General features: G+C 48.0%; 1 protein-coding gene across 7 annotated transcripts in view; it reads right to left on the bottom strand.

Annotated features, from left to right (window-relative positions):
* Window positions 1-22,261, bottom strand: part of ARHGAP26 (Rho GTPase activating protein 26) — a 155,705-nt gene that overhangs the window by 79,825 nt on the left and 53,619 nt on the right. For 5 of the 7 annotated variants that reach the window (XM_040604261.1, XM_040604265.1, XM_040604266.1 and 2 more), the window contains exons 12-13: window positions 8,882-8,918; window positions 871-936 (exon numbers count right to left, since the gene is read on the bottom strand). In XM_040604261.1, coding sequence (XP_040460195.1) covers window positions 871-936; window positions 8,882-8,918 — 103 coding nt within the window. The remainder of the gene's footprint in view (window positions 1-870; window positions 937-8,881; window positions 8,919-22,261) is intronic. The other 2 variants (XM_040604262.1, XM_040604264.1) reach the window with 1 other exon arrangement.

Here is a 22,261-nt window from a genome sequence, read left to right as displayed (position 1 = left end):
GGATGCAGTGACAGAAGACCCTTCCCACTGCAGCAGCCCAGGCTGGGTAAGCCACACCTCCCAGGCTGGAGCTCTCCCCAGGAACCACACTCTTGCCTTGTTTGGTCTCATCTGGCCATTTGTTTGGGGGTTTTTGCTTGTTTGTTTGTTTGGGTTTTTTTCTTTTTAATTTGCCTCCAGGTGTTCCTTTGCTCTTGACAGCAGCTCTGCATTGCTTCCAGCATTATAGGGGAAAATGTCATATTTGAATAGCCCACAGCATATTACGATGCCTATGTGCAGGAAGAAGACCCCCATGAAAGAACACGGGCAGAAATACAGCCAGCTCAGAGCGCTACTCAGCTGAAAGTTTCCTGTGAGGCCTCTATCTTATCTATTCATATAAGTAGAGGCACCAGCACTATCAGAAACTATGTGCAAATGAGACCCATACTTCACTGTGAGGGGCTCAGGTGCTCACAAGATAGCCCGTCTGTATATAAATAGTCTTTGCAGGGGTTTAGGGGAAGGATTGCAATGCTCATCTATCTGCTACCCCACATGGGAGGACATGCTTTGCAGCAGTACCACATGAAGGGATGCTCAAAAGAAGTCCCCGGCTCTGGTCCCTTCCCCCATTTTGGGTATCTAGTGCTTTATTTCCTAACTCTGCCCTTGATGTTTGCTTAGCCCCTGCTGGCTCCGGCCACAGGGCAAACGTGTGTCTCAGCAAAGGCACCTGCCTGAACATATGACAGGGTTTATCTGGTGTGGGTCTCCAAGGGTTAATGAATCATTTTTGTTCACGAAAAGAGCAGATAAGCAATTGCTCCACTACAAACAGCTACAACGCTGTCCCCCAAAACAAGATCATCTGGTGAACTGCTCTACCTCTTGTTTCGACAGCATGTATGCATTTCTTGATAATGCTGAAGCCAATATTATCCAACTGGGCAGCTGAAAGGGAAAAGAAGAGAGAAGTGGTAAATACCTAGCAGAGGGACAGCTTCACACTGAGCACAATGTTCATCCTGCAGTTGTAGCTGACATTCACAGCAATACTGTACCACTGCTCAAATGAGGCGGGGAAGAAGGAGATAAATTAGGTGTTCAGGGTGGGAAGGTATGAATACAGTAGCTTGCACCAGGTGTCACTCAGGCAAGCACTGAACGCTAGTCCATTTCAGCCTCTGCATCCCTCTGAACAGGCACCTCCCATACCCGCCAAGCAGCAGAGCCCCGAGCTCTGTCAGGCAGTTACATATGCAGTTGGTCAAAATATTAGCATAGGATGAAGGTGAGATAACCCAAAGAGACTGTTGTCTGGAAAGCTGACAACAGGTTGCCTGGAGAAAAAAAAAAAAAAAAAAAAAAAAAAGGAAAGCATATCTATTTTTGACACAAATCCTTGAAAATGGCACATGAGGCAGCTTGCTTGATGAGTTCCAGCTAATTCCTAGAAATCCTTTCAGCTTGCCACTCCGCTAACTAAGCCATCTACATGCTGGAGGGATGCCTTCATCTCGAGGCCACCTCCATCACCCCACGCTGGGGACCACCTGCATAGCTGGGGTATGCAACTGACCTCCCAGGCTCTGCCTGGATGGCAAGGCAGGGGCCTTTGGTGCCTTGCATTTCTTCTTGGGGCTTTTCAGGGGGTTTTGTACAAGTGCAGTTTTTTTCAAGGACAAGCTATAAGACAGATTAGAGCATTGAAAAATTACGCTAAAAGGATAACAGGGAAAGAAGTGGAAGAGAGAAGCAGGAGATAACTGAGCAGCAACTGTGAAGGAAAATGAGGTAAAGAAATCAAAAGAAAGTTGAAAGCACGAGGGTAAAAACCTAACACAGACAGGGCCAATAGCATGTGGCAGCACGACAGTAATGAGGACTGGGAGATGGGAATGAATTTTGGGCCAAAACTCTGCCTGAAGACTTTCCTGTGCCCAGCGGGAGGGGGGGGACCTGTCCATGGGGAGCCAGCCAGCACCAACACCAGCCCCCAGCCAACACTTGCACCCTGCCTGCACCAAGCTTGAGGCAGACACTCCAGCTCCCCCAGCACTGCAATAGCTCAGCTAAACAATATTGTCTTGTGAACACTACATGTTACACCCCATTTACGCTCACTCTATACAGATGTGCACAGTTCAAGAACAGCCCCTTCTTTTATTAGCACAAATGAAATATTTATTTGGTGCAAATTAGGATGTCCTGAAGGCAGCTGACTCTGCTTGAGAGTAAGATCTAAAACATTTGAGTTAATGGAATGTAAAACTCAATTAACTCATGCCGTTGCAGGTTTTCACATTTAACTTCAAGGAATTACTAATACATGGATCCAAATACCTGCTGGAGGGATTCATCCCTTAGTCAGTTTTCCACCACTGCGTGGAAAACACTGCCCGCAGACAGTTATTTGTTAAGGAAAATAACTTCCTCCCTACATAAAGGTTTGGGAAACCTTTCATACGGCAGAAGCCCCACAGAGAAGGGTGTGTAAAGTCAGCCCAGGCTGCAGGGCTGAGATGAGCACCCCAGGCAGAGGATATGGGAGGCAGGGCACACAGCCCACCCACCTCCCTCATGCTACCTCAGGCTAAACCCTTTCAACTCAGCTGGCCCTCAAACTGGCAGGGATGCATCTGCCCCACCACCATCCAACCCCACAGATGGGAGAAGCAAGGCAGAGCCACAAGCCGCTCCACTCCACGTACGAGGTGTGGGATCTTCCTGGCCATGCCTGACACGGGACTTCACAGTGTGGCTGAGCGGTTTAAGGTTGAACTCCGGAAGGCAGAAAAGGTGTAGCATTAGCTTAAAAGCAGATGACCTTACGTCTGCACAGACTTGAGGAAAACTGCATTTTATCAAGAGCACAGCAGGAAGGGATCAGAGCCCAGGGCTGGCAGTGTCCTCACAGCAAGGCACATGCAGTGTTACTCCTTTGCATTCCCCCTGCTCACATCATCTATTTAAACACAGATTCACTGCTGTTCCATGAAAAGCTGCCAGCTCACTGGCTGCCTATGGTTTGCATGGTGCAGTCCCTTACTAACCACTTGTTTTGAGATCTCTGCTGGTAGTGTTTCTTGTTTGATAAATGGCACAAGAACCTGAAACAGTGAGACAGTAAAACAGCTCTACTATATTTTTCTGGGCAAGCACACTGAAGTGCCGAGCCAACATAAGGACACAAGTTACAGGATGCCTCTGCCATAGGATGTGCAAATACCCAGAAGCTCCAGGGCCCTTTGCTAGGCACCTGGAGGGCTTTCCACCACTGCTCCCAACCACACTCCAGGCATGGATCATAGAATCATAGAACAGTTTGTGTTGAAGGGACCTTAAAGATCATCCAGTTCCAACCCCCTGTCAGAAGCAGGGACACCTCCCACTGGCCTAGGGTGCCCCCAGCCCCGTCCAGCCTGGCCTTTGAGCACTGCCAGGGATGGGGCACCCACCGCTGCTCTGGGCAGCCCGTGCCAGCACCTTGCCACACTCATGGTAAAGAATTTCCTCCTAACATCTAATCTAATCTACCCTCTTTTATTTTAAAACCATTAAAACAATGTACTGTCAATCAGTGGGGCACAGCCTACTCTACCCCAAATCACTGATAAACACAAGCACAAGGGTACTGGAGAAGCAAGAAACCATAGTGCAGAAACCTTTTTGTACAGACAAACCCAGCTCAGTAGGCCTTACTGGCCTTAGCTTAGTACCGGCCATAACCCTGATCTTTTGGTATCCCTGCATGGTGTTATCCAGCCAACGCAAGTCACCATTTCAGGCTCTCTGCCACATACTTTAAGTACCAACCCATTCCGTCAATCAGCAGTTTTCCCCCAGCCCCTTGCATGCTTGAACTTGAGCAGAAGACACCTCCAAATGCACGCCCTCCCCTTGCAGACCCCACCACGCCACCACTGAGCAGGAGGCTAGGGCTGCACCTTTCCACAGCACTCAGCAATAGCAGAGGTAAGAAACCAAGCAGTCCTCGTAGATGGAAGTGACCAAGCATAATCCTCCTAACTAGATGAATAAGCTCTTCCACTCATTGCTGAGCTCTGGATCAGGAAAGGTCAGGGATTTATTTGCAGTAGTTATATCCAGAAATAATACCTGATTAAATATTCAAAGTGCCTTTATTCATCCTTAAATTTAACTTTTAGTGAGTATTGTAAAAGCTTGATTTTCCCTCTCACAGAAGCAGCTTCTCTATCTCATTCATTTACCCTATGTTTCAGTTCAGCAACAGCACAGACCAAAGTGGGAGTTGTACCTACTGCTGTCCAGACTTTGCACTTGCTCCATGCGCCCCAGCAGCACAGCTTGAGCTCTGGTTCAGCAGCTTAGACCCCACTTAGTGTCCGCTTGATAGCGGCTGCAGGTCAGGAAGCGAGGAGAAAGGAAGGGGCAACCAATGGTCTTTTGGGGCGGGAGAGAGCAACGCCTTTTGAGTGTGCCCACAGGAAAGGCAGGGTCTGCAGTCCCAGCAGCTTCAGCCAGACCAAGCCTGGTCCCTTACAGCCCCCTCCTTGTCCCTGCTCTCCTCTGTGCCCTGACAGCAGGACTAGTGCAGCAAGGGGGTTCAGCACGATTAACAAAACAAACAAAGCAAAAAAAGAAAAAACCTGCACAATCAAAAATGCCACCAAACCCAAGCCTTCAGCCAGCTGACCTCGATGAGAGCTGCCACTGCAGCAAAGCAGAGGCAGGAATGTGTGTACAGGAGGGACAGGACCCACAGCCTAGGCTCAGATGGATTTAAGTCATTGTGGAGCTGCCTCTTGCTAACAGCAGGGGTCAAGAAACAGAGAGGGAAGGCAGCAAGGAAAAGCGAACCCTGGGAGCTGCCACAGAAAAGCATGGCCAACATGCTTCTCCTCTCTTCACAGCAGGCATCCCTAATTCCCATCCTCTATGTTTAAAACAGCCTCTCAGTCTTAACAGGGAGTGGATTTACAAACTCTTTTATTATTAGAGGCAATTATTCTCCTCTGTTCATGCATTCAAACCTGCTGCAGGGGCAAAGGCTACAGCCCTGCCTCCTGCTATTCCCCTCCCTTGAAGCTCTCATTCCCCAGGGGAAAGACATGAAACAAAGCTCCAGGCCAAGACATGTCACAGGCTCTTCATACAAGAGCAGCATTTCAGTGCACAACTGAGATGCAGTATTCATACTGTAGTATCAAGAGAAATATTGTACATCAGCAAAGGTGATACACACCGCTTATATTACAGCTGTTGCATACACACATGTACTTATCTGACCTTCATGTAGCATCATATTTCTAGTGCTACTGAGCTGGTCTCATCCTGTTCTATTCTGCCTAGTAGATTATTTCTATTTAATCCATTAATTCCTTTACTTCATGCTGATATGGCATATCAGAGCATCAGTAAGGGGGTAAGACGACTGAATCAGCTCTGTTCAGCCTCAGGCAACCTTGCTGACTCCAGCTGTGTGCATGTCGGTCATGGCGATGCAAGGTCAAAGCAAGCTCTTCTGCACACCCCACCACACGCTGCTTTGCCACGCAATGAAATGCCATGGTAATTACAAATTCTTTCAAAGACTTTATGGAATTAAGAGCCACAGAGAAAGGGAGAAACCAAAACCCAGAGACCAGAGAGAAATGAGTTTTCAAGTCTTACTTGAAGCCTCAAACTACCAGTGAGCTGCCAAGATTGGGAAGTGAAGATTGCTGGGAAAGGCCAGGCCACCCAGACAGGGCAGTCAAGGGACTGAAGGTCTAGGAAAAGCTTATGCAAATAAAGACAGCTTTCGACGAGGTCCTAAACTAATGGGGAATCAAGTGGATACAGAAAAAGGAGAGGGAAATGGTGGGGAGGGGAAGCGAAAGGAGTTCTTCTATGCTCTTCCATGCAATAGGCACAAATGGCCTGGAGGATTTGTTTCCACAGAGCAGGGCAAGTCCTCCTGGTTTGCAAACTAACGCATCTGAATTCAACTGGCTCTAGCTGTGCACTGACACCCGCTTACCCCCACCGCTCAGCACTGCTTCCTCCCAGCTCCCAAAGAAGATTAAGATAAATCACCTTGCAGGCCAATGGCCATCTGGCTACACAGCAGGATGTAAAACCCAAAAGCTCGGTAAAATTAAATAGATAGTGGCCAAAAGCAAACCTCACTATAGCACTGCAAGTTTCTTTCAGGCTATCATAAGTACAGACAGGAAGCAGAGGTATATAGGTTTTCAGAGTCAGGAATTGCATCCGGACTGCATTCATTTTGTGTCCTTATAGGAAGCTCCTGTAACAAGGACTGCATGGCAAAAAGCCACTCTCTGAATCAATTTTAAGTGTAGCTGGTGAGACAAGCAGTTCACTACAGACATGGTTTTAATGAGAGCTAAAGCAGAGTCAGATGTCTGAACATACCAGTGGCAGTCCCAGTCAGAGGCGTATGTGAAAATAATTGCCACCAGACAGTTTCGAAGCACTGCTATGTAAGCAGCCTTCAGCCAAGGGTCCCAGCACACTCCCCAAAGCTGGGGGAGGAGAGTCTACAGGGCAGACAAGGAGGATTGTTCTCATTTTTAAGACAGACCATCAAAATGGTAGAGGTACTAAAAGATAAGAAACTTAGCCAAAGCCTCCTCAGCTGATTAAACCCCAGTGTCGTACTCATCTGGTGAAAACGCGCAGGGAGCAACTTGGCATTTGGTGTCTTTGTCAGTCTTACTACGCTTTGGCAAACACTGAGCTGCTTCGGAGAGGGAGGACCGATGCACGGGTTGCAGTCATTACCAGCATAAGAAACAAACAACTTTCCAAAGCAGCACAGGCATCCCGGGGCCAGGCTAGGAACCAACATGGGAGGCAATTGTGGGAGCTGCCACCAACCAGTGGACATATTGGCTTTCTCAAAGCCACCAGCCTCCAGCACCCCGAGCGTGGGCATCCAGCTAGGGATCTGCCTAGGGGCTGCAGCACGTCCTGCCAGGCTGCACCACGGGGCTGCAGCCCACCCTCCAGGCTGAGCATCACCCCATCAGCCCAGTGCCCGACAGAATGAGACGTTCCCCTCCAACATGTATACCCATCTCGGATTAAGCCCAGGAAAATAATCTGTCTGTATGCCAGCAGCGGTCACCGCAGGCAGCCCTATGCTGCCTGCAGGCCAGCCTGGTCCTGCCCACACCCCTGCTAATGTGGGCCCTTGATGAGGCTGTGCACAACTAACCACAGGCAGCATCCGGGGCTCAGGGGACACAAACAGCCTGGCAGTGAACAGCCCAGGTGCAGCACCATCGCCCAGACAGCTCACACCTCAGGAAACCCCGAAGAGGCATTTAGGACCCCTGACCTGGGATCCATTGCAAGCTTGGCAGCTGAAGACCAGGATTAGACAATACAAATAACCCTGGGAAAGTCATGGACACACTTGACTTGAGCTCTTACCATCTTTAAAGAACCACCATTACTTTTCAGGATGATGCAGTGTAAGGCACATCCCTGTGAAGATTTCTGGCTTACAGCATGTAAGATGGGAAAGTCATGGTTTGACAAGTGCTTCTTTCTGAAGCTGTCATTACTTCACCAATCCTGCCTCTCACCCCCATCCCTAAGGTTTTCCCTGGTTTTGCATCACCCCTCACCAAAGTTCAGAAGACTGTTATTTTAACATCTTTCTTGAGCCAAATCACCACATACTCTGCTGGCAGAGACAGAGGTTGTGTGCACGGAACATGCAGAGCAGTGACAGTTCATGGCCAGGGTAGGACAGAGTTGAGCAAGTACTGTTCTCTGTGCCTCAAAAAAACCCTCATTTTGCCCCTCTGTAAAATGGAGAAAAGACAGAGCTGTTCTACACAGACTTCATACCCAGCTGGGGCATTAGCCATACCATCCTTCACGAGCATAAGGCACAGCAATTTAACTGCGAGGAAGTTAACACCTATGGGATGAGATGGATGCACCGTTGATGATGAGGACAAACAGGGAAGGGAGAAGCCACAACAGAGAGAGCAGACAGGAGGAAGAGACTGTTTTGTGCAAGGGCTGAAAATGGGTGTGAGGAACATCATGTGCAAATTATACCTATTATTGTGAGAAAAATACTTCTACTCAAGATGAAAATGCCCTATCTGAGGCAGCATAAAAATGAACGATTTATTAACCATCAACCTGGGCTGGGCTCCTGTGGATCAATGACTTTGGGGGAAGGAGGGAAGGGATCAGAGTTTTGAGTATTGCAATTATGGCAATTCAAACCTACTGGAAAATGGCTCAATTAAGGGTTTTGAAACAGAGCCAGGACCAGGTGCAACTGCTCCTCTAGCCAAGTCTTTGATTGCCTGAACTACAATAAAACCAGCTTTTATATTTTTAGGGGCTCTTGTTGACAATCCTGATTAGGCAGGACCTCCTTACTCTTTATATTTTTTACTCCAGTTTCCCTTTGGAAAAGGCATGTTCATCCTTCACGTCCTGGTCCAGAAAGGAGAGCTGGTTGGCCCACGATGCCACCTGCACTCGTCGGCTCTGACAAGCAAAAGGAGCCAGCCCAGGGGCATGCCAGCAACCCCTGCACCACTGCTGCAGTCTGGGGACACCTGGGTGCAGGGCGGGCAGGAGGGGATGCACCCTGAAATGTTGAGAGAACTTCTTGGCATTGCTCTCCACGACCCCAAGTCCCACCACCAAGTTTCTGCACCAGCTCCCTGCTGGGTGCCAGATACAGCTCCTCCCTGGGGCCACCCTGCGGTCCCCAGGCCAAGCCCTGTCACCCCACATCCCTGGCCCAGGGGAGCACACTTCAGCCCAGTGTCCCCAGCACCGGCAGCTCAGCATCTCCTGCTAACCCACCAAAATCTGCACACCACACAGCACTGCCACCTTCTCGGGGTCTGGCTTGGTAAAAAATACTTACTGCCTTCACTTTGGTTGTCCTTGTTCAAGTTGTAGACCTGGAAAACACAAGAGGAAAGTCTTATGAAGATACTGGCTCCACCTGGGAAGGGACTGCTGACACATCTGGTGTCACCCTGACTGGTCTCTGCTGTCAGGAGGACCTGCCTTGACCTCCCCCAGCAGCAAGGTCCCCAAAGACCACCACAGCCTTCTGCATTCCAAATGCCAGGTTGCCACAGCTTTGGAGTTGTATTAAAATAACAACTAGCACAGTTCTTAAAATGAGAGAATGCAAATGGGATGGACTAGGTGAAAACAGAAAGTAAAGGGGCTTTTAAACAGGATGAAGGTGAGGTCAGACTAGATGACCTAATTTAAAGGTTCCTTCCAACCCAAACTGCTCTATGGTTCCTCGCCTCTATGCTCTTTTCAAAGACACCCATAAAGAATATAAACTTAGAGCAAAGCAGACAATTCCCTTTACATCTTACAGGCATTGCAGTAACATCTGGTAGGTGCAACTCAGGCAAGGAGTACAAAGCCACCCTCACTCACAAGTACTTACAGACTGAATAAATGAGTTGGGGGAAGAGTAAGAGCACAAAAGAAATGTCAATTTAGAGAGGACTCGAAATGCAGAAGAATGAGGCAATGCGTGCAACACTGCCCGTGACACAGCCACCCTCTGAGTCAACACCGGGGCTTCACCACAAGACTCTCCTGTCTTCAAATACTGGTGCTCTTCCTCCTGTCCTGATCATTACTACAGCTTGGTTACTTTAGATTAATGTTCCAGTGGATACAATAAAGAGGGAGAAAACAATGGTAGAAGGTTTCAATCACAGTTTGAGGATGATTTGAAAGCCTAGCATTATTAAAACCGCAGCTGTAAGAACAACCTGTCCGAAGGCTGATCTATTTCTCTAGCTCAACTGAGTAAAATGTTTTAAAATAATCCTTCATCAAGCCAAAGCCCCGACAGAAACACACACACCAGCACACCATCAGTATCAGAAGCTGGAGCTGAGTGTGGCAGCATCCATTAAAACAGGGGAAAAAAGGCTTGTGTAGGCTGCTAAACAAAGCCAGCGGTGTACACACCCTTCCTCTGCTGGAAACAAAGCTGGGAGCCCCCTTCCACAGGGAGTGAAGCACAGGGAACTGATTTAATCACATGCTACCTCCAGAAATAGCAAGCGGCAAAGGGAAGTTTCCAAGGGCGATGTTGATAGCAACACACAAGGCAGCAACGGCAGACACATCCAAAGGGGAGTGGGGAGGAGAGGCTCTGACCTGCAATCAAGCAGGCAAGTGTTTCTCGATCTTTCCCACCACAGGCTCCCAGTTAATGACATCAACACTAAGGGCAGAGATTTAGAAGCTGCCCTTGGGCGCAAGGGCCTGTGTGCTTCTAGTGGGATCCCTGCTGTTGGGATTTTCCCCTAGAGCTCCAGCAGAAGCTGACAGTATAACGTCCTCAAAGAATGGGTGCCAGCTGCAGCCAGGCATGCACACTGCTGACCACAGCAGACCTTGCCACCGCATTCACCCTGGGAGCTCCAACACCAGCTCAATATCCCCATTACCCAAATTGCCCCACCCCAAAAAGGCTATGTGTCACATAGCACATCACTGTTAGGCCACCTAAACAGATGCCTTTCTTGGAGGTCATCAAAACACACACTATACAGGCTATTCCTGTGTTCTCCTGGCCTATCGGCCACGGTGCCAGCCTTGGAGAGCCACTGAACTGCAGCTCCAAGGGCATCTCTGTGGTGGCAAAGCAGACGTGAGCAGCTCTCACCCAGCACGCTAGCTGCACGTGCCAGCTGGGGCAGTGAGTTGAATGAGGGAACTTAGTCAGCATTAAAGAATGAAATAACCTTGTTCATTTGTCTCCTGGTTTATCTTTAATGGAGGGAGACCTTTCCCTCGATGCCACCCACCGCAAGACCACAGCAGTGCTGGTACCAGCCAGGTGGCAGAGGGATAGCTTGCATCAGCTCCGCCCCCCGGGACACATTCAGGGAATCACAGATGTAACAGTGTACCTCAAAACTGGGGGTTTGGACAGAGACTCACCCCTCCACACTAACTCCCACTCTTCCCGAAACACTTCCCAAGGAGCAACCTCCCTCTACCCCTCCTAGGGCATCTAGCTATGCAATGCAAGTCCAAGTAGAGATTTTTGTTTGCAGGATAAAATCTATCAACCCACATCTGGAAACTGAGGAATGATTCAGCAGCAAAACCAGCTGCAGTCAGCAAGCAAATTTTCATTCAGGAACAGTGTTTATATCAAGAAAATAAAAGAAGTGAAAAGAGGAAAGGAAACCAACAGCAGGCTCCTCTGCCACTGGTGCTGCCTAGTAGCCCCAGCTATGCGGTCAACCTTCCCTAAAGAAGTTTTTCCTCACCAACTTCAGTACCTCCGTTGAGGACCCATTGTGGGGACCAGGGACACACCTTGAGACAACTCTTATTCAAAGGCTTGCACACGCATGGCCCTACCTCAGGATCCCACGCAGACTTCCCACCCTGTACTCTGTCCTGGTTCACCCCAGACGTACAGACTAACACAATACACAATACAAGGGTGACTTGGCCCCTACAGCCTCGATCTCCAGTTACAGCTGGGTTACCACCCCAGGGGCCCACCCCATCAGCACCCTGCTTTGCCCTGGGCTGCAGTCCCAGCCCAGCTGCTGCCCTTGCTGAGCACACCCCAGATCCTGTCCTTGGGACACCAAAGTATTTTCCATTCTTATGGGTCAGCCCAGGTTTCAGCCACTTGCTCTGGCACCTGATGTGCTTCCTGGCACAGATCTGCTATCCTTCTCCCAAGGGTTTTCTCTGTTCCCTGGGCCTAAAGGACCAGTCACGGAGCTCAAGTTATAGTGTGCAGCACATCACCTACAGGGAAAAAACGCATCTGCCTGCACATTCATTCTTTCAGTTTGGTTACATTCAACAGTACAGAGATTGTTAATCATCAGAGACCGTTCTTTAAAAGAGAGGAAAAGGATAGACAAGGAAAAACAATGTGCTTATGCCATTAATTGTGAAGTAGGCACACAGTGAAAAGGAAATTTCATGCAGAGGTCAACTATGCAACCATAAAACAAGGAGATACTGTCATCCTGCATCCATCTTATTAAGAACAAACCTTTTATCCATTGTCAGTATGTTAATCCATTAACACCACTCTACAACATCAGGGTTTTAACCAAGCTCCAATTCTGTAATATAATTTCCTTTTCCAAGAAAAACATTACTTCTAAAAAGGAATTGTTTTCCTATACTGCCTCAAGCCTTTTGAAGGGTGAGATATTTTTAGGGTAAGAGAAAGTTTCCAGGTTTGAAGGAAGGTCTACTGTATAAGAGGGCCAAGAGCAAAGCTCCTCCAGTGACCTAAGGGCCATCATCTGCCCCACTGTCAGAAATGTGCCCTATGGGGAGCCAGACTGGACTGGCCCAGCCCACACAGACCCCTCGGGCTCTTGTCATGGCTAAGGACGTTCCTGTCCAGCCTGGCTTTACAGGTATTAATATTCCACTTTTTCCAAAATAGCTTTGATAATATGCAAGGCTTAACACTCAAGGACACATTTTGAGATTAAGCCTCATATGCAAGTCAGTCAGCCAATGAACAAACCTTCCTCCCTGTGAAAGGGTGCTGAATTTTAAAGAGGTTCTTACTATTCTTTATACCCAAGTCTCCATTGATTACTGAGAAAAAGTTACAGATTGTTCAGACAGGAACATGCTTCCTCGGCACTGTCCTCCCTGTAACTCCACCACACTGTTACACTGTCAATTCATCTTCACAGCACTACAGAAAATTATAAATCCAATTACTTCTACAAGGGACAGAGGCAACGGAGGCCCTAGGCTCCCTGGCACTCCCCATGCACAGCGTGCTCTCCAAGCTGTCTGATCCTGGTGACTGCAACCCAGTCCAGAACAAAAAAACTCAGCATATAGAAAAACTCAGCACAGCTGAAAAGACCTCCAGTAATCCACAGAGCTACTGGGTTGCTGGACCTGTGTTGAGACAACAAAGACCTTTGAAGCTCTCTGTACAGAACTGCTCTTCTAGCAGAAGCTGTGAAGCCACCCCCTGACCCTCCAAGTCTTCCTGGCAGCCCAAGCCTACTGCTGCTCATGGTCCTTGGGCAGAACCACTGGTCTGTGGATGCAGCCAGCGTGGTGACCATGGCTGTTTCTCCTCCTCTGTGCTCAAATCCAGCGTAGGCAACCATCCCAACTACCTGCCAACCATGCAGAGCCTTTGGCTGGAAGAGTCTTCCTCAGGTTCAGGGCTGCCCACCCGTGCTGGCTGCACAGCAGCACAGCTGCTCTGCCAGGGCACAGGACCAAAGGGACCATGAGCCTGTGGAGAGGGAAACACCTCACTTGGTTGTGTTAAGGAACCAAACCAGTTGTGAAACAGTTGCAATATCTCCTTAGCAATGCCCTCTGAGCTACCTCAGGCACGTAGATGGGCATTGTCAGGGGCTGCACAGGACACAGGGGAATGGCATGTCTGGGGTGGACCCACAGCTGCAGTCACATCTGTCCCAGGAGAGATGGACACCAGGCTGGGAGCACACAACCTTCAGAAACCTCTTCTAAAACTCTCCTCCAAACAACCACCAAGTGCCAGATTTGAAGAGAGAGGCAGATATATTTTTCCCTCTCCCCAGATCCTCTCTCCTGCACATCTGTGCACAATCGCTGCACTAAGGTTTGCTGTAGGATGCTGTGCAGGTGAGCGCTGCGTGCTGGGGCTCGGCATGAGATGCAGCACCAAAGCATGGGGCTCTGAAGCTTGTGCCAGCCCCGTGCAAAGGGCCAGCGTGGCTACACCTTGCAGGGTGACAGCATTTAACTGACAGCACATGCAAGGTTTGCTGAGAGCAGGAAGGGGAGAGGCAGGCAGCTCGGCAGACATGCAAATCCCCCAGCACAGAGCCAGATGATAAAATACCATAAAACACATATATTTTTATACACACACCCACACCCCATTTTCCTGTTGTTAACATACAACCTAAACCCAGAAAGCTTCTCAAAGTAAAAGCTTTTTTCACTTTTCAGTATTAGTCACTGACAAAGGGTAGGAAATTTGAAAGAAAAAATTATTTGCTGAGAAGTGAAGGGCCTGTGTCCCACACACCACATGTGGGAACAGGCTCAGTTATAAAACTCACAAAACTGGGGCTAGTGATTAACTTGCAGACAAATCCCTACTACCCTGCAACACTGCAATTGTTTTAACACCATGCTCTCACTAATTATTCCCATTTGAATGTATCTTCTGAGCCAAAATATCCTCACTAGGAAGTTTCAGAAGTGATGTGTAAAGAATATATATATATATATAAATGTACTACTAAATTTGCAGACCTTGACGCCTTGAATTTTGTTTTCTAAATTCATACTGTAGATGCTCAAGTATCATGCACAAAACCAGTTCATATCTTTTTTTAGTGGAAGCTACTGCTGTTTGATTTCTGTGGAATCACTGGTGTTTGGAGGCTTAAACAAGGCCTTTACAACCTATTATTGAAAGTTCTGAGATTCATCTGTAAGCAATCCAGAAGCATAAATTTTATAAGAGCACAACAGAAATTGCAATTCATCATTATTTTGACACTTGCATTATGCTCAATTATTAACTCAAACACAGAATCATCAAATGGTTTGGTCAGAAGGGACCTTAAATATCATCCAGTTCGACCCCTTGCCGTGGGCAGGGACACCTTCCACTGGCCCAGGCTGCTCAGAGTTCTGTCCAGCCTGGCCTTGGGCACTGCCAGGGATAGGGCACCCACAGCTGCCCTGGGTAGCCTGGGCCAGCACCTCACCACCTTCAATGTTTAAGGTAATTTATCAAAGAACAAGTTCTTCCTGGTGAAATATCTCACTAAATAGACACTGAGTTCTGCAGATGAAATGGCTTTATAGAGATGATTAAGAGGCCTGTGATGTCCAAGCACGTGCTAGCTAGAACAGAGTGCCCAGGAAACAACGCCAAGCCACCGTGCTCCCTCACTGTCAGCGGGACGAGCCGGAGGGTGACATCCTCACTTACATCCTACCTGCAACCACAGCTGACTGCTTTCTCAACTCATGTCTCCAGCACCACGTGGACCAAAGTACAGGCAGAAGTAGTAATGCAGGCTGCTGTACTCCAGTTCCCCCCTCAAACTTCAGTTCTGTCATTACTACATATAAACACCTATGCTGGAGGTGTGGTTAATATAAACATAAACTGTGGGTTTTCATAATCAAAAATCCTCCAATAGCCACCATCCATAGCATAAAATACTTCTACAGCCACCGTTCACAGCCTGATGCCATCTTCTGCTTGCACACAGATAAACTAAGAAGAATCCATCAGTTTTCCAACCTGTTTCTAAGTAAGTTGCACCCATGAGCTTGCGAAGATAAAACAGGCGCATGCGGGTTGTCTGGGATGAAACTGGACTGGGGGAAAAGAAAAGGAAGTAGCTGGGGTTTGGAGGAGGAACTAAAAGATGATAAGTAATTTTATGTTTACTTCCTCATTTCAGGGCTCACACGGGCTGCCCATGATGTCTACTAACCTCCACAATAAATTAACTGTGCTTTTATATGGCAATTGTATGTACGCACACATCCTTTATATGAATACACTACATTTCACACACAAAGCAGTTTTTTATTTAAAATTCAAAATGGGCCAACCTAAGCTGTATCCTTTGGAGGTTGCACAGTGTTCAGCACAACTCCCAAAATCTTTCAGGTTCCAACATTGGCATGAAATTCTGCCCAAATGGCTAAAATCTAGAGGAAAGAATTGTCTGGCTTCTCAGAGGTGGGAGGTGGTGGTGATTTATAGAAAGCCCTAAGCAACAACAGGGCCAGCAGTCCTGTTTGCAGCCACAGACAGAGGGATCTCTGACAAGGAACACACCATTTCACCTAGTCCATGCCTCGGCATGGAAGATTACACCTTCCACTCTTCTTACTAGTGCTAGGACCTACCCTTCAACCCAGAGCTTTCCATTTAGACTAAAACCACTGTCAAAAGGGGCCAGTCCTGCCAGATTTCCTTGGTCTCCCTGGAGGAGAGCAATGTTTTTAAAGCCCTGAGCAATAGGAGGAAATGCTGCAGTGTTATGCAATTTCCGTGTGATTCATATTCAGAAATCCTCAAAACAACCATGAACGAGTTTTTCAACTTTCAGCTCAGAAGATGCACAAGCCAAAAGAGTATAAATAGAAATCATTATATTCCTTCAGAACTGGTAGTCCAAATGGCTTGCCAGTCACCCAAGGACAGGTTGTGAAGACACAGGCAGGAGGAGCACAGACATTTTACATGGGTGTTTTGCAACCTTTTTATAAACAAAAAGGGAAAACAGGCAAAAACCAGCACACGGACTGGAGTCCAGTCACCGAGATTGACTCAGATGGTGGTAGGCTGGGTGGTGTCTCCAGCACCCTGAACACCCTGAAACTGCAAAGCAGCTGCTACACAAGGGCTTGTTCAGCCCAGCAGTAGAAACCGGATGCTGGGGCTCTTACACATCCCTTTTCCTACCCGTTCAGTTGCCCTACATGAGAGGAAGAACAGAAGATCCACTTGGAACAAGTCTTTTCTCTTAATGTCTTTTTCACTTGGACACCAATGATGCGCCTGATGTCTTTCCTGCAGCCGAGATCCTAAAGACCTCATCCCCTTCAGAGCACAACAGAAACTGAAACACATGAAGATCAGTCCTGGAGAATTTGTTTCCAGTCTTGCACAAGGAGCTGGAAGCCTAAGAAGCAGCAACCATTAAGGAAAAGGTTTATGAAAACTATTCTGCAATGCCTGTACAAAATTCCTTCAGGATGATATTGTGGAGTGCTCAGATGCTCTTAGGAGAATGCCAGAGAAGACTAACTCTTGCATTCATTTAAAGCTTTGGCAGCACACAAAAATCCCCTCTGATGAACTGCAGCGAAGGTGCTGCAAGTGGCAACAAACAGATTTTGCGTGGAGATCTTGGGTAACTCAAAGTGGTTTCAAGAGAGCAAAACTTCAATGAATTACTGAGCACAGTCAGTTTAAATGATAATAAGGCATTATTTTGTTTCTACTGTTTTTACCACCAAATACTCCATTATTTCCACAGCAATTTAAGAGGAAAAGGAAGTGAAAAAATAGCATTTTCAAGCTTAATTTTAGCAAATACGGGTGGCACGTTTTCTCTGACTGTGAAGACTGAGTTACCTCTTCACTTCCTCAGACTGCTGTCAGATGCAAGCACTTTCAGGGACGTCTGAGAAAGGCCAGTCTGTGAATTACCCGTGTCTTCTGGCCAGGCACATTAGTGCTCACTTTCCTTTTCACATGGCTATGGCTGCATTTCTGTCTTTTCCATGTTACTGCCAAAACTGGCCTTCATGAAGACAGGCAGCCTACAGTCCTCCTACCTCCCCTTGTTCAGTCACACAGACCATGAGCACCTTTCCCTGGGGAGTGACATCAGAGAAGTTGGCTCCTTGGCTTTGCTTTCCCATGCCATGGGAGGATAGAGAGAAGGTGATGCCCTGCAGATGGATGGCAGCTCGCCCTGGGGAGCCCCAGAAGTTGCTCTGAAAACCTGACACTCCCCAGGCAAGTGTTTCCATTGCCAGGAACACTTTGTACATCATTTTGCTGCTCTTGCTGTCCCAGTGATGCTTCTGCTCTGCCATTTCACTTGCCCTTGTACAGGCAGGCAGGGCCACCGGCAGGTATCAGCACCACAAAGCACTCCAAATGTCCCACGCCCTTGTGCCTGCCTGTCCATGGGAGGTTGTGGTGCCCTTGCTCAGTGCCATGAGCAGCAGCATGATGTGGTGGTTTCACAGCTGGCCTCAGTTTATCTAACACCATCCTGCAGCTGAAGGGAACCATCTCACCCTCCACACACTCACAGCCATGCTCTCCCACCACTGCTAGCAAAGACAGAGGCAGCACTGGCAGAGCTGCACAGGGAGTCCAATCCAGCTGAAAATTAACCCAGCAAGCCAGTTATTAATATTATTATTACTTGACAGTGTGCAGCCAGATCAGGTTCATAGTGTGGGCATGCAAACACTTGGTCCAGCACCAGAGAAAGAGAGAATGAACAGCCAAGGACAGAGAAGTGGGTAGGCTCCCCACTTCCCACAGATGCCCAGACATGGATTGAACTGTGTATGGAAGCACACACTGAGCCAGCCCTGACCCCTGGAGATTGAGAGTACCTCTCCAGCACTGCTGTTGTACCCAAAACCTGCCTACTGATGCCCAGAGCTTACATGATTAGATGCAACACCACGACAGCCCTAAAAGGCAGGGACTATTTGCTTGGGTGCAGGCTCCCAGCAGGCTGCTCAGCCCCATCTCTGCAGAGAGCCATACCCCGTGGCATGCACAGGAATGGCCAGAGCCTCTGGCGACCTGGCGCTCCTTTCACAACATGGTGTAGACACGCCTGGGGAGGGGAGAGCACCACATACCTGCACCCTGCAGCAACAGGGAAGGGGGAAAGAGGAGGGAAGGAGCAAAGGAAGAAAAAGGAAAGAGCAAGATCGGCGCAGGTCCATACCACACCAGGCAGGATCCTCTACACCTGACACCCGAGCAAGCTTGGCGCACCATTACAGAGCTGCTATGTTGGGATCCCAGCAAAGCACAGAGCAAGAAAGCTCATGTAGAAAAGAGCGTACTTCCTTGTTAAAAGCAGGACACCTGGCAAACTTGATGAAATCAGCCCTTGTTTCTGGCTCTGCCTTATCAAAGCTGTTCTATTTTTGTCCGAGAGCCAGGTTTTCATACTACAAGCAGGATTTTCGGAGCTAGACTACACTGTGTTGTGGCCAGAAATAACCTTCCTTGCTCTCTGAGCCAAAACGATACAGATACAAGTAAGACTGTTCCCAGCCCACATCCCTGCAAACCTCCCTGTGGGGGGAGGGGAATTAAAAATAGGCCTTGCTTCCCCAGTGAAAGACTTGGCAGGGCAGCAGAAACCCACTGTGAAATGCTGGTTTATGTCATTCAAACGAGGGCTGTTCATTTGGAAGAGGGTGGCCCAGGGTCCCTGGCAGCAAGCTCCTTCCTTCCTTCCTTCCCAACCTACTGTTCAGTGCTGAACTAATGCATTGCAGTCTGAGCCACGGCCCCTACCTCGCTTCCCTCTTTCGCTCTCCCTCTCCTTCCCTCCAGCATAAATTTCAGCTCAGAACTTGCAACAATGCCTGAGCCTGATTAAAAGAAAAGAAAATATCAAAAATGAAGCATCTGGGGGCTTGAATCCTCTACACAGGTCTTGCCCTTCTGTCTCTCCAAGCTGAACTAAATGATGGTTCTAATTAAAAACAAGCCCATGTTTTATTACAAGTGCAGGCATTCCCAAGAGCCTCCAAAGCCGAAGTCAACCGGGATACCTGCCAACCATCTGGACTGCTTAGCTCAGCGCAGTTATATAACCTGCTGTGTTTGTCACCCAAGGAAAAAATTACTTTGGTCAAACTATCCACCTACTATGTCTAAATGTTAAAAGGAAATCAAGCAGCAGACACTTTGCGGGGTAGGCAGAAGCGACAGGGAACCAAGCATGTCAGATATACAGAAGTCTCTAGAATAATGTAACTAAAGGTCAACTGCTTTAGAAAAATACATTTCTGGAATAACTAAAGCACTTAAAGTTTCACAGAGCAGCATTTTTGAGCAAGTCCTGCAGAGCAGATATGGCCAGATCACTCAAGTGACTGATGAAAAGTGAAAACTTCTACTAGTTTAACAGCCTTCCCTAAGTTTCCTAGGGTGCTTGAGCAACAACTTGCACATCCTGCTCCGCCAACTATCTGCACTGGAGTCCAGCCAGCTTCTCACTCTCCCTCTCTCCTGCGAGCACACACGCCCTTCCTCCTTTCAACATTTACTGACGAACAAGGAGTCTGAACACATCAAAACCAACCTAATTTTAAATGACAGTGTCATCTTTATTTTTAAAATAACTGTAACACAGACATGCCTTGCATTCCTCGTCTGTGAAAAGAAGTTTTGCACTGCCCAGTTGTTCTGAACAATGACTGGTGGTTTAATGCCAAGACTGTGACATCTTTGAGGCAAGACCAGTTTTAATCCTCAGTTTGCACAGCCACTCGTGAGGGACGAGCAGCGCAGACCATTGCAAGGACCTCAAAGCTCTGGGAAAGTCAGCAGAAAGGGGACCACAATCCCACTGGCACCAATCCCGCCCTTCACCCCCAGAGACCTGTGCAAGCCCAGGGCAGCTGCAGAGGGGGTTCCTTGGAGCAGTCCTGGGATGTAGCACAGGGCTCATAGTGCCCCTTTGCCTCCCTGGTGCTGGGAGCCAGCCTGACAAGAGATTTAAATGTTCTCAGTGCCCTCTTCAAAACTGCAGCAGGACATTTACCCCTTCCCAGACATGACCTGAAATTCCACAATGCTAATAACCTCCCTGGGAAACTATGCACCCCCAGCATGTACACAGCACCATGAGCACGCTCAGCACTCATGAGTAGCATTTCTACCACATGGCATCCAACAAATGCTGGCTGAGAGGCAGCACGGGGCATGGCCACCCTGCACACTGCTGCAGCCTGAGCCCAGCGCAGAAGCTGCCTTTCCTGACAGTGCCATGCCCACAGCCTGCCTGCTCCAGCCAGAGCCCAGCCCAGCTCCACAAGGGCACAGCGCTGCAGAGGGTCTGCCAAGAACAGCAAACCGAGAGTGGCACAGGACAGATACCAGAAGTACAGAAATAAGATTATTAAAATGGAGTTTCAAAGGTCAGACTTTCTTCTGAGGCTGCAGCTAGGACAAGGAAAAAGCCTGGGTCAAGAACTGCGATGGGTCTGTAGCAGGACAGTAAATCACTACTTAAAATGAAATGCAAGGACCAGTAAAGGAAGAAATAAAGAGGAAAAGCTAGTTTTGCAACTGATTGTACAATGAACAATTTAATTTTTAAAGTAGAACACAATACTCTAATAGTCTATTCAAATTTGCAGAGAAGTTTGTTCTACTAACATGGAGCTATTCTCCAAACTTCTACATGTTTCTTGAATTGCCTGCTGAAATAATTCTAAACAGAGGTGATAGAAGAGCAGAGAGAAAAGGAAAGCAAACACACTGTCTTTGGTCTTTCGTTTCAATCGAGTGCTTTGTGCTTCCCTGTAGAGGCTGCCAGCACAGCTGGACACATGCAGCCAAAGGGTGGACAGCTAGGTTCACAGTAAAGCACTCTCAAGGAATTTCTTGATGCAATCACTCTGCAACCTTTTCTTAAACTAGTTCGCCTGTCCAGACTTATAATCAAGTTGCCGCATGTCAGCTGATCTATCCTGTTCCCACACACACTGCACTCGTTGCCAGCAAACTGCAATTCAAGTTCGATTAGCCATCTTTCCCCAGGGACTCTGCAAACTCAAATCACCTCTCACCACCATGCTTACCTCCTGGCCTGAACTAAAGTGAAAGAAATGCACATGCTGCAGCAGAGTCAGTGGGTGTCCCATGCAGAAGACGTGCGTTGTATGACGTCCCATGGATCAGTGACCAGACCTGCACTCCAGCCCCCAGCCTGTACTCCTCTGCAAGTTTGCTTCAGTGGATATCAGCAGCAGACAATACCAGAGGAGACGGGCAGCTGCCAGTGCTTCCCCCACAGAACCAAGATCTTCCCCCAAAGGGACAGCGAAACCCAACTCACCTCTTGGGACCAACCATCCTAGCCTCCAACTAAAGCCCAACTTTCGTAGCAAATTCGTGCAGCACAGACCTCAGCAAAGAGTGCTATGGCAAAGCTGGCTACAGCAAAGAATGTATTAAAGAAATTGTGAGGCATTCATGCACAAGAGATGAAAACCAGAGACAGGAGCCACTGCTCTGCTCCTGGAAGTCCTCAACAAGAGAGCTAGAAGAAAGAGGTCGCAAACTTTCCAAAAGTGGGGAGGATAGCACTTTTAGCTGTGTAGAAGCAGTCCAGAGGGCTCTTTTCCCATTTTAGGATGATCTAGAATGCTTTTCTCAGTCTTTTCCTCAGTATGACCCAAATAGCTTCTTAAGCAAAGGACAGAAAACTGTCAGCCTGAAGCAGCAGTGATTCTGGCTGGGTAAGTTATCAGCCACTGAAGCAGCATTTGCTGGAACCACGAATAAAAGCCTGAAGTCAAGGCTTAGGACCTCACTGGCTTAAATGCTTTGGAAACAAAACAAAAGCTTCTAAACTCAATGTAAAGTTACTATTATTTTAGGCTTAAAATAGGTTATGCAGCAGGGGAGGGAGAAGAAGGGAACAGTGGTAAGAGCATGCAATACAAAAACTAACACTGAACGTGACAAATTATCATTTGAGCTGAAAAG

This window comes from Falco naumanni, chromosome 8 (assembly GCF_017639655.2).
Source record: "Falco naumanni isolate bFalNau1 chromosome 8, bFalNau1.pat, whole genome shotgun sequence".
In the NCBI taxonomy this organism is placed as follows: domain Eukaryota; kingdom Metazoa; phylum Chordata; class Aves; order Falconiformes; family Falconidae; genus Falco; species Falco naumanni.
Note: the sequence above shows the minus strand (reverse complement) of the source record. Positions and strands in the feature narration are given on the sequence as shown.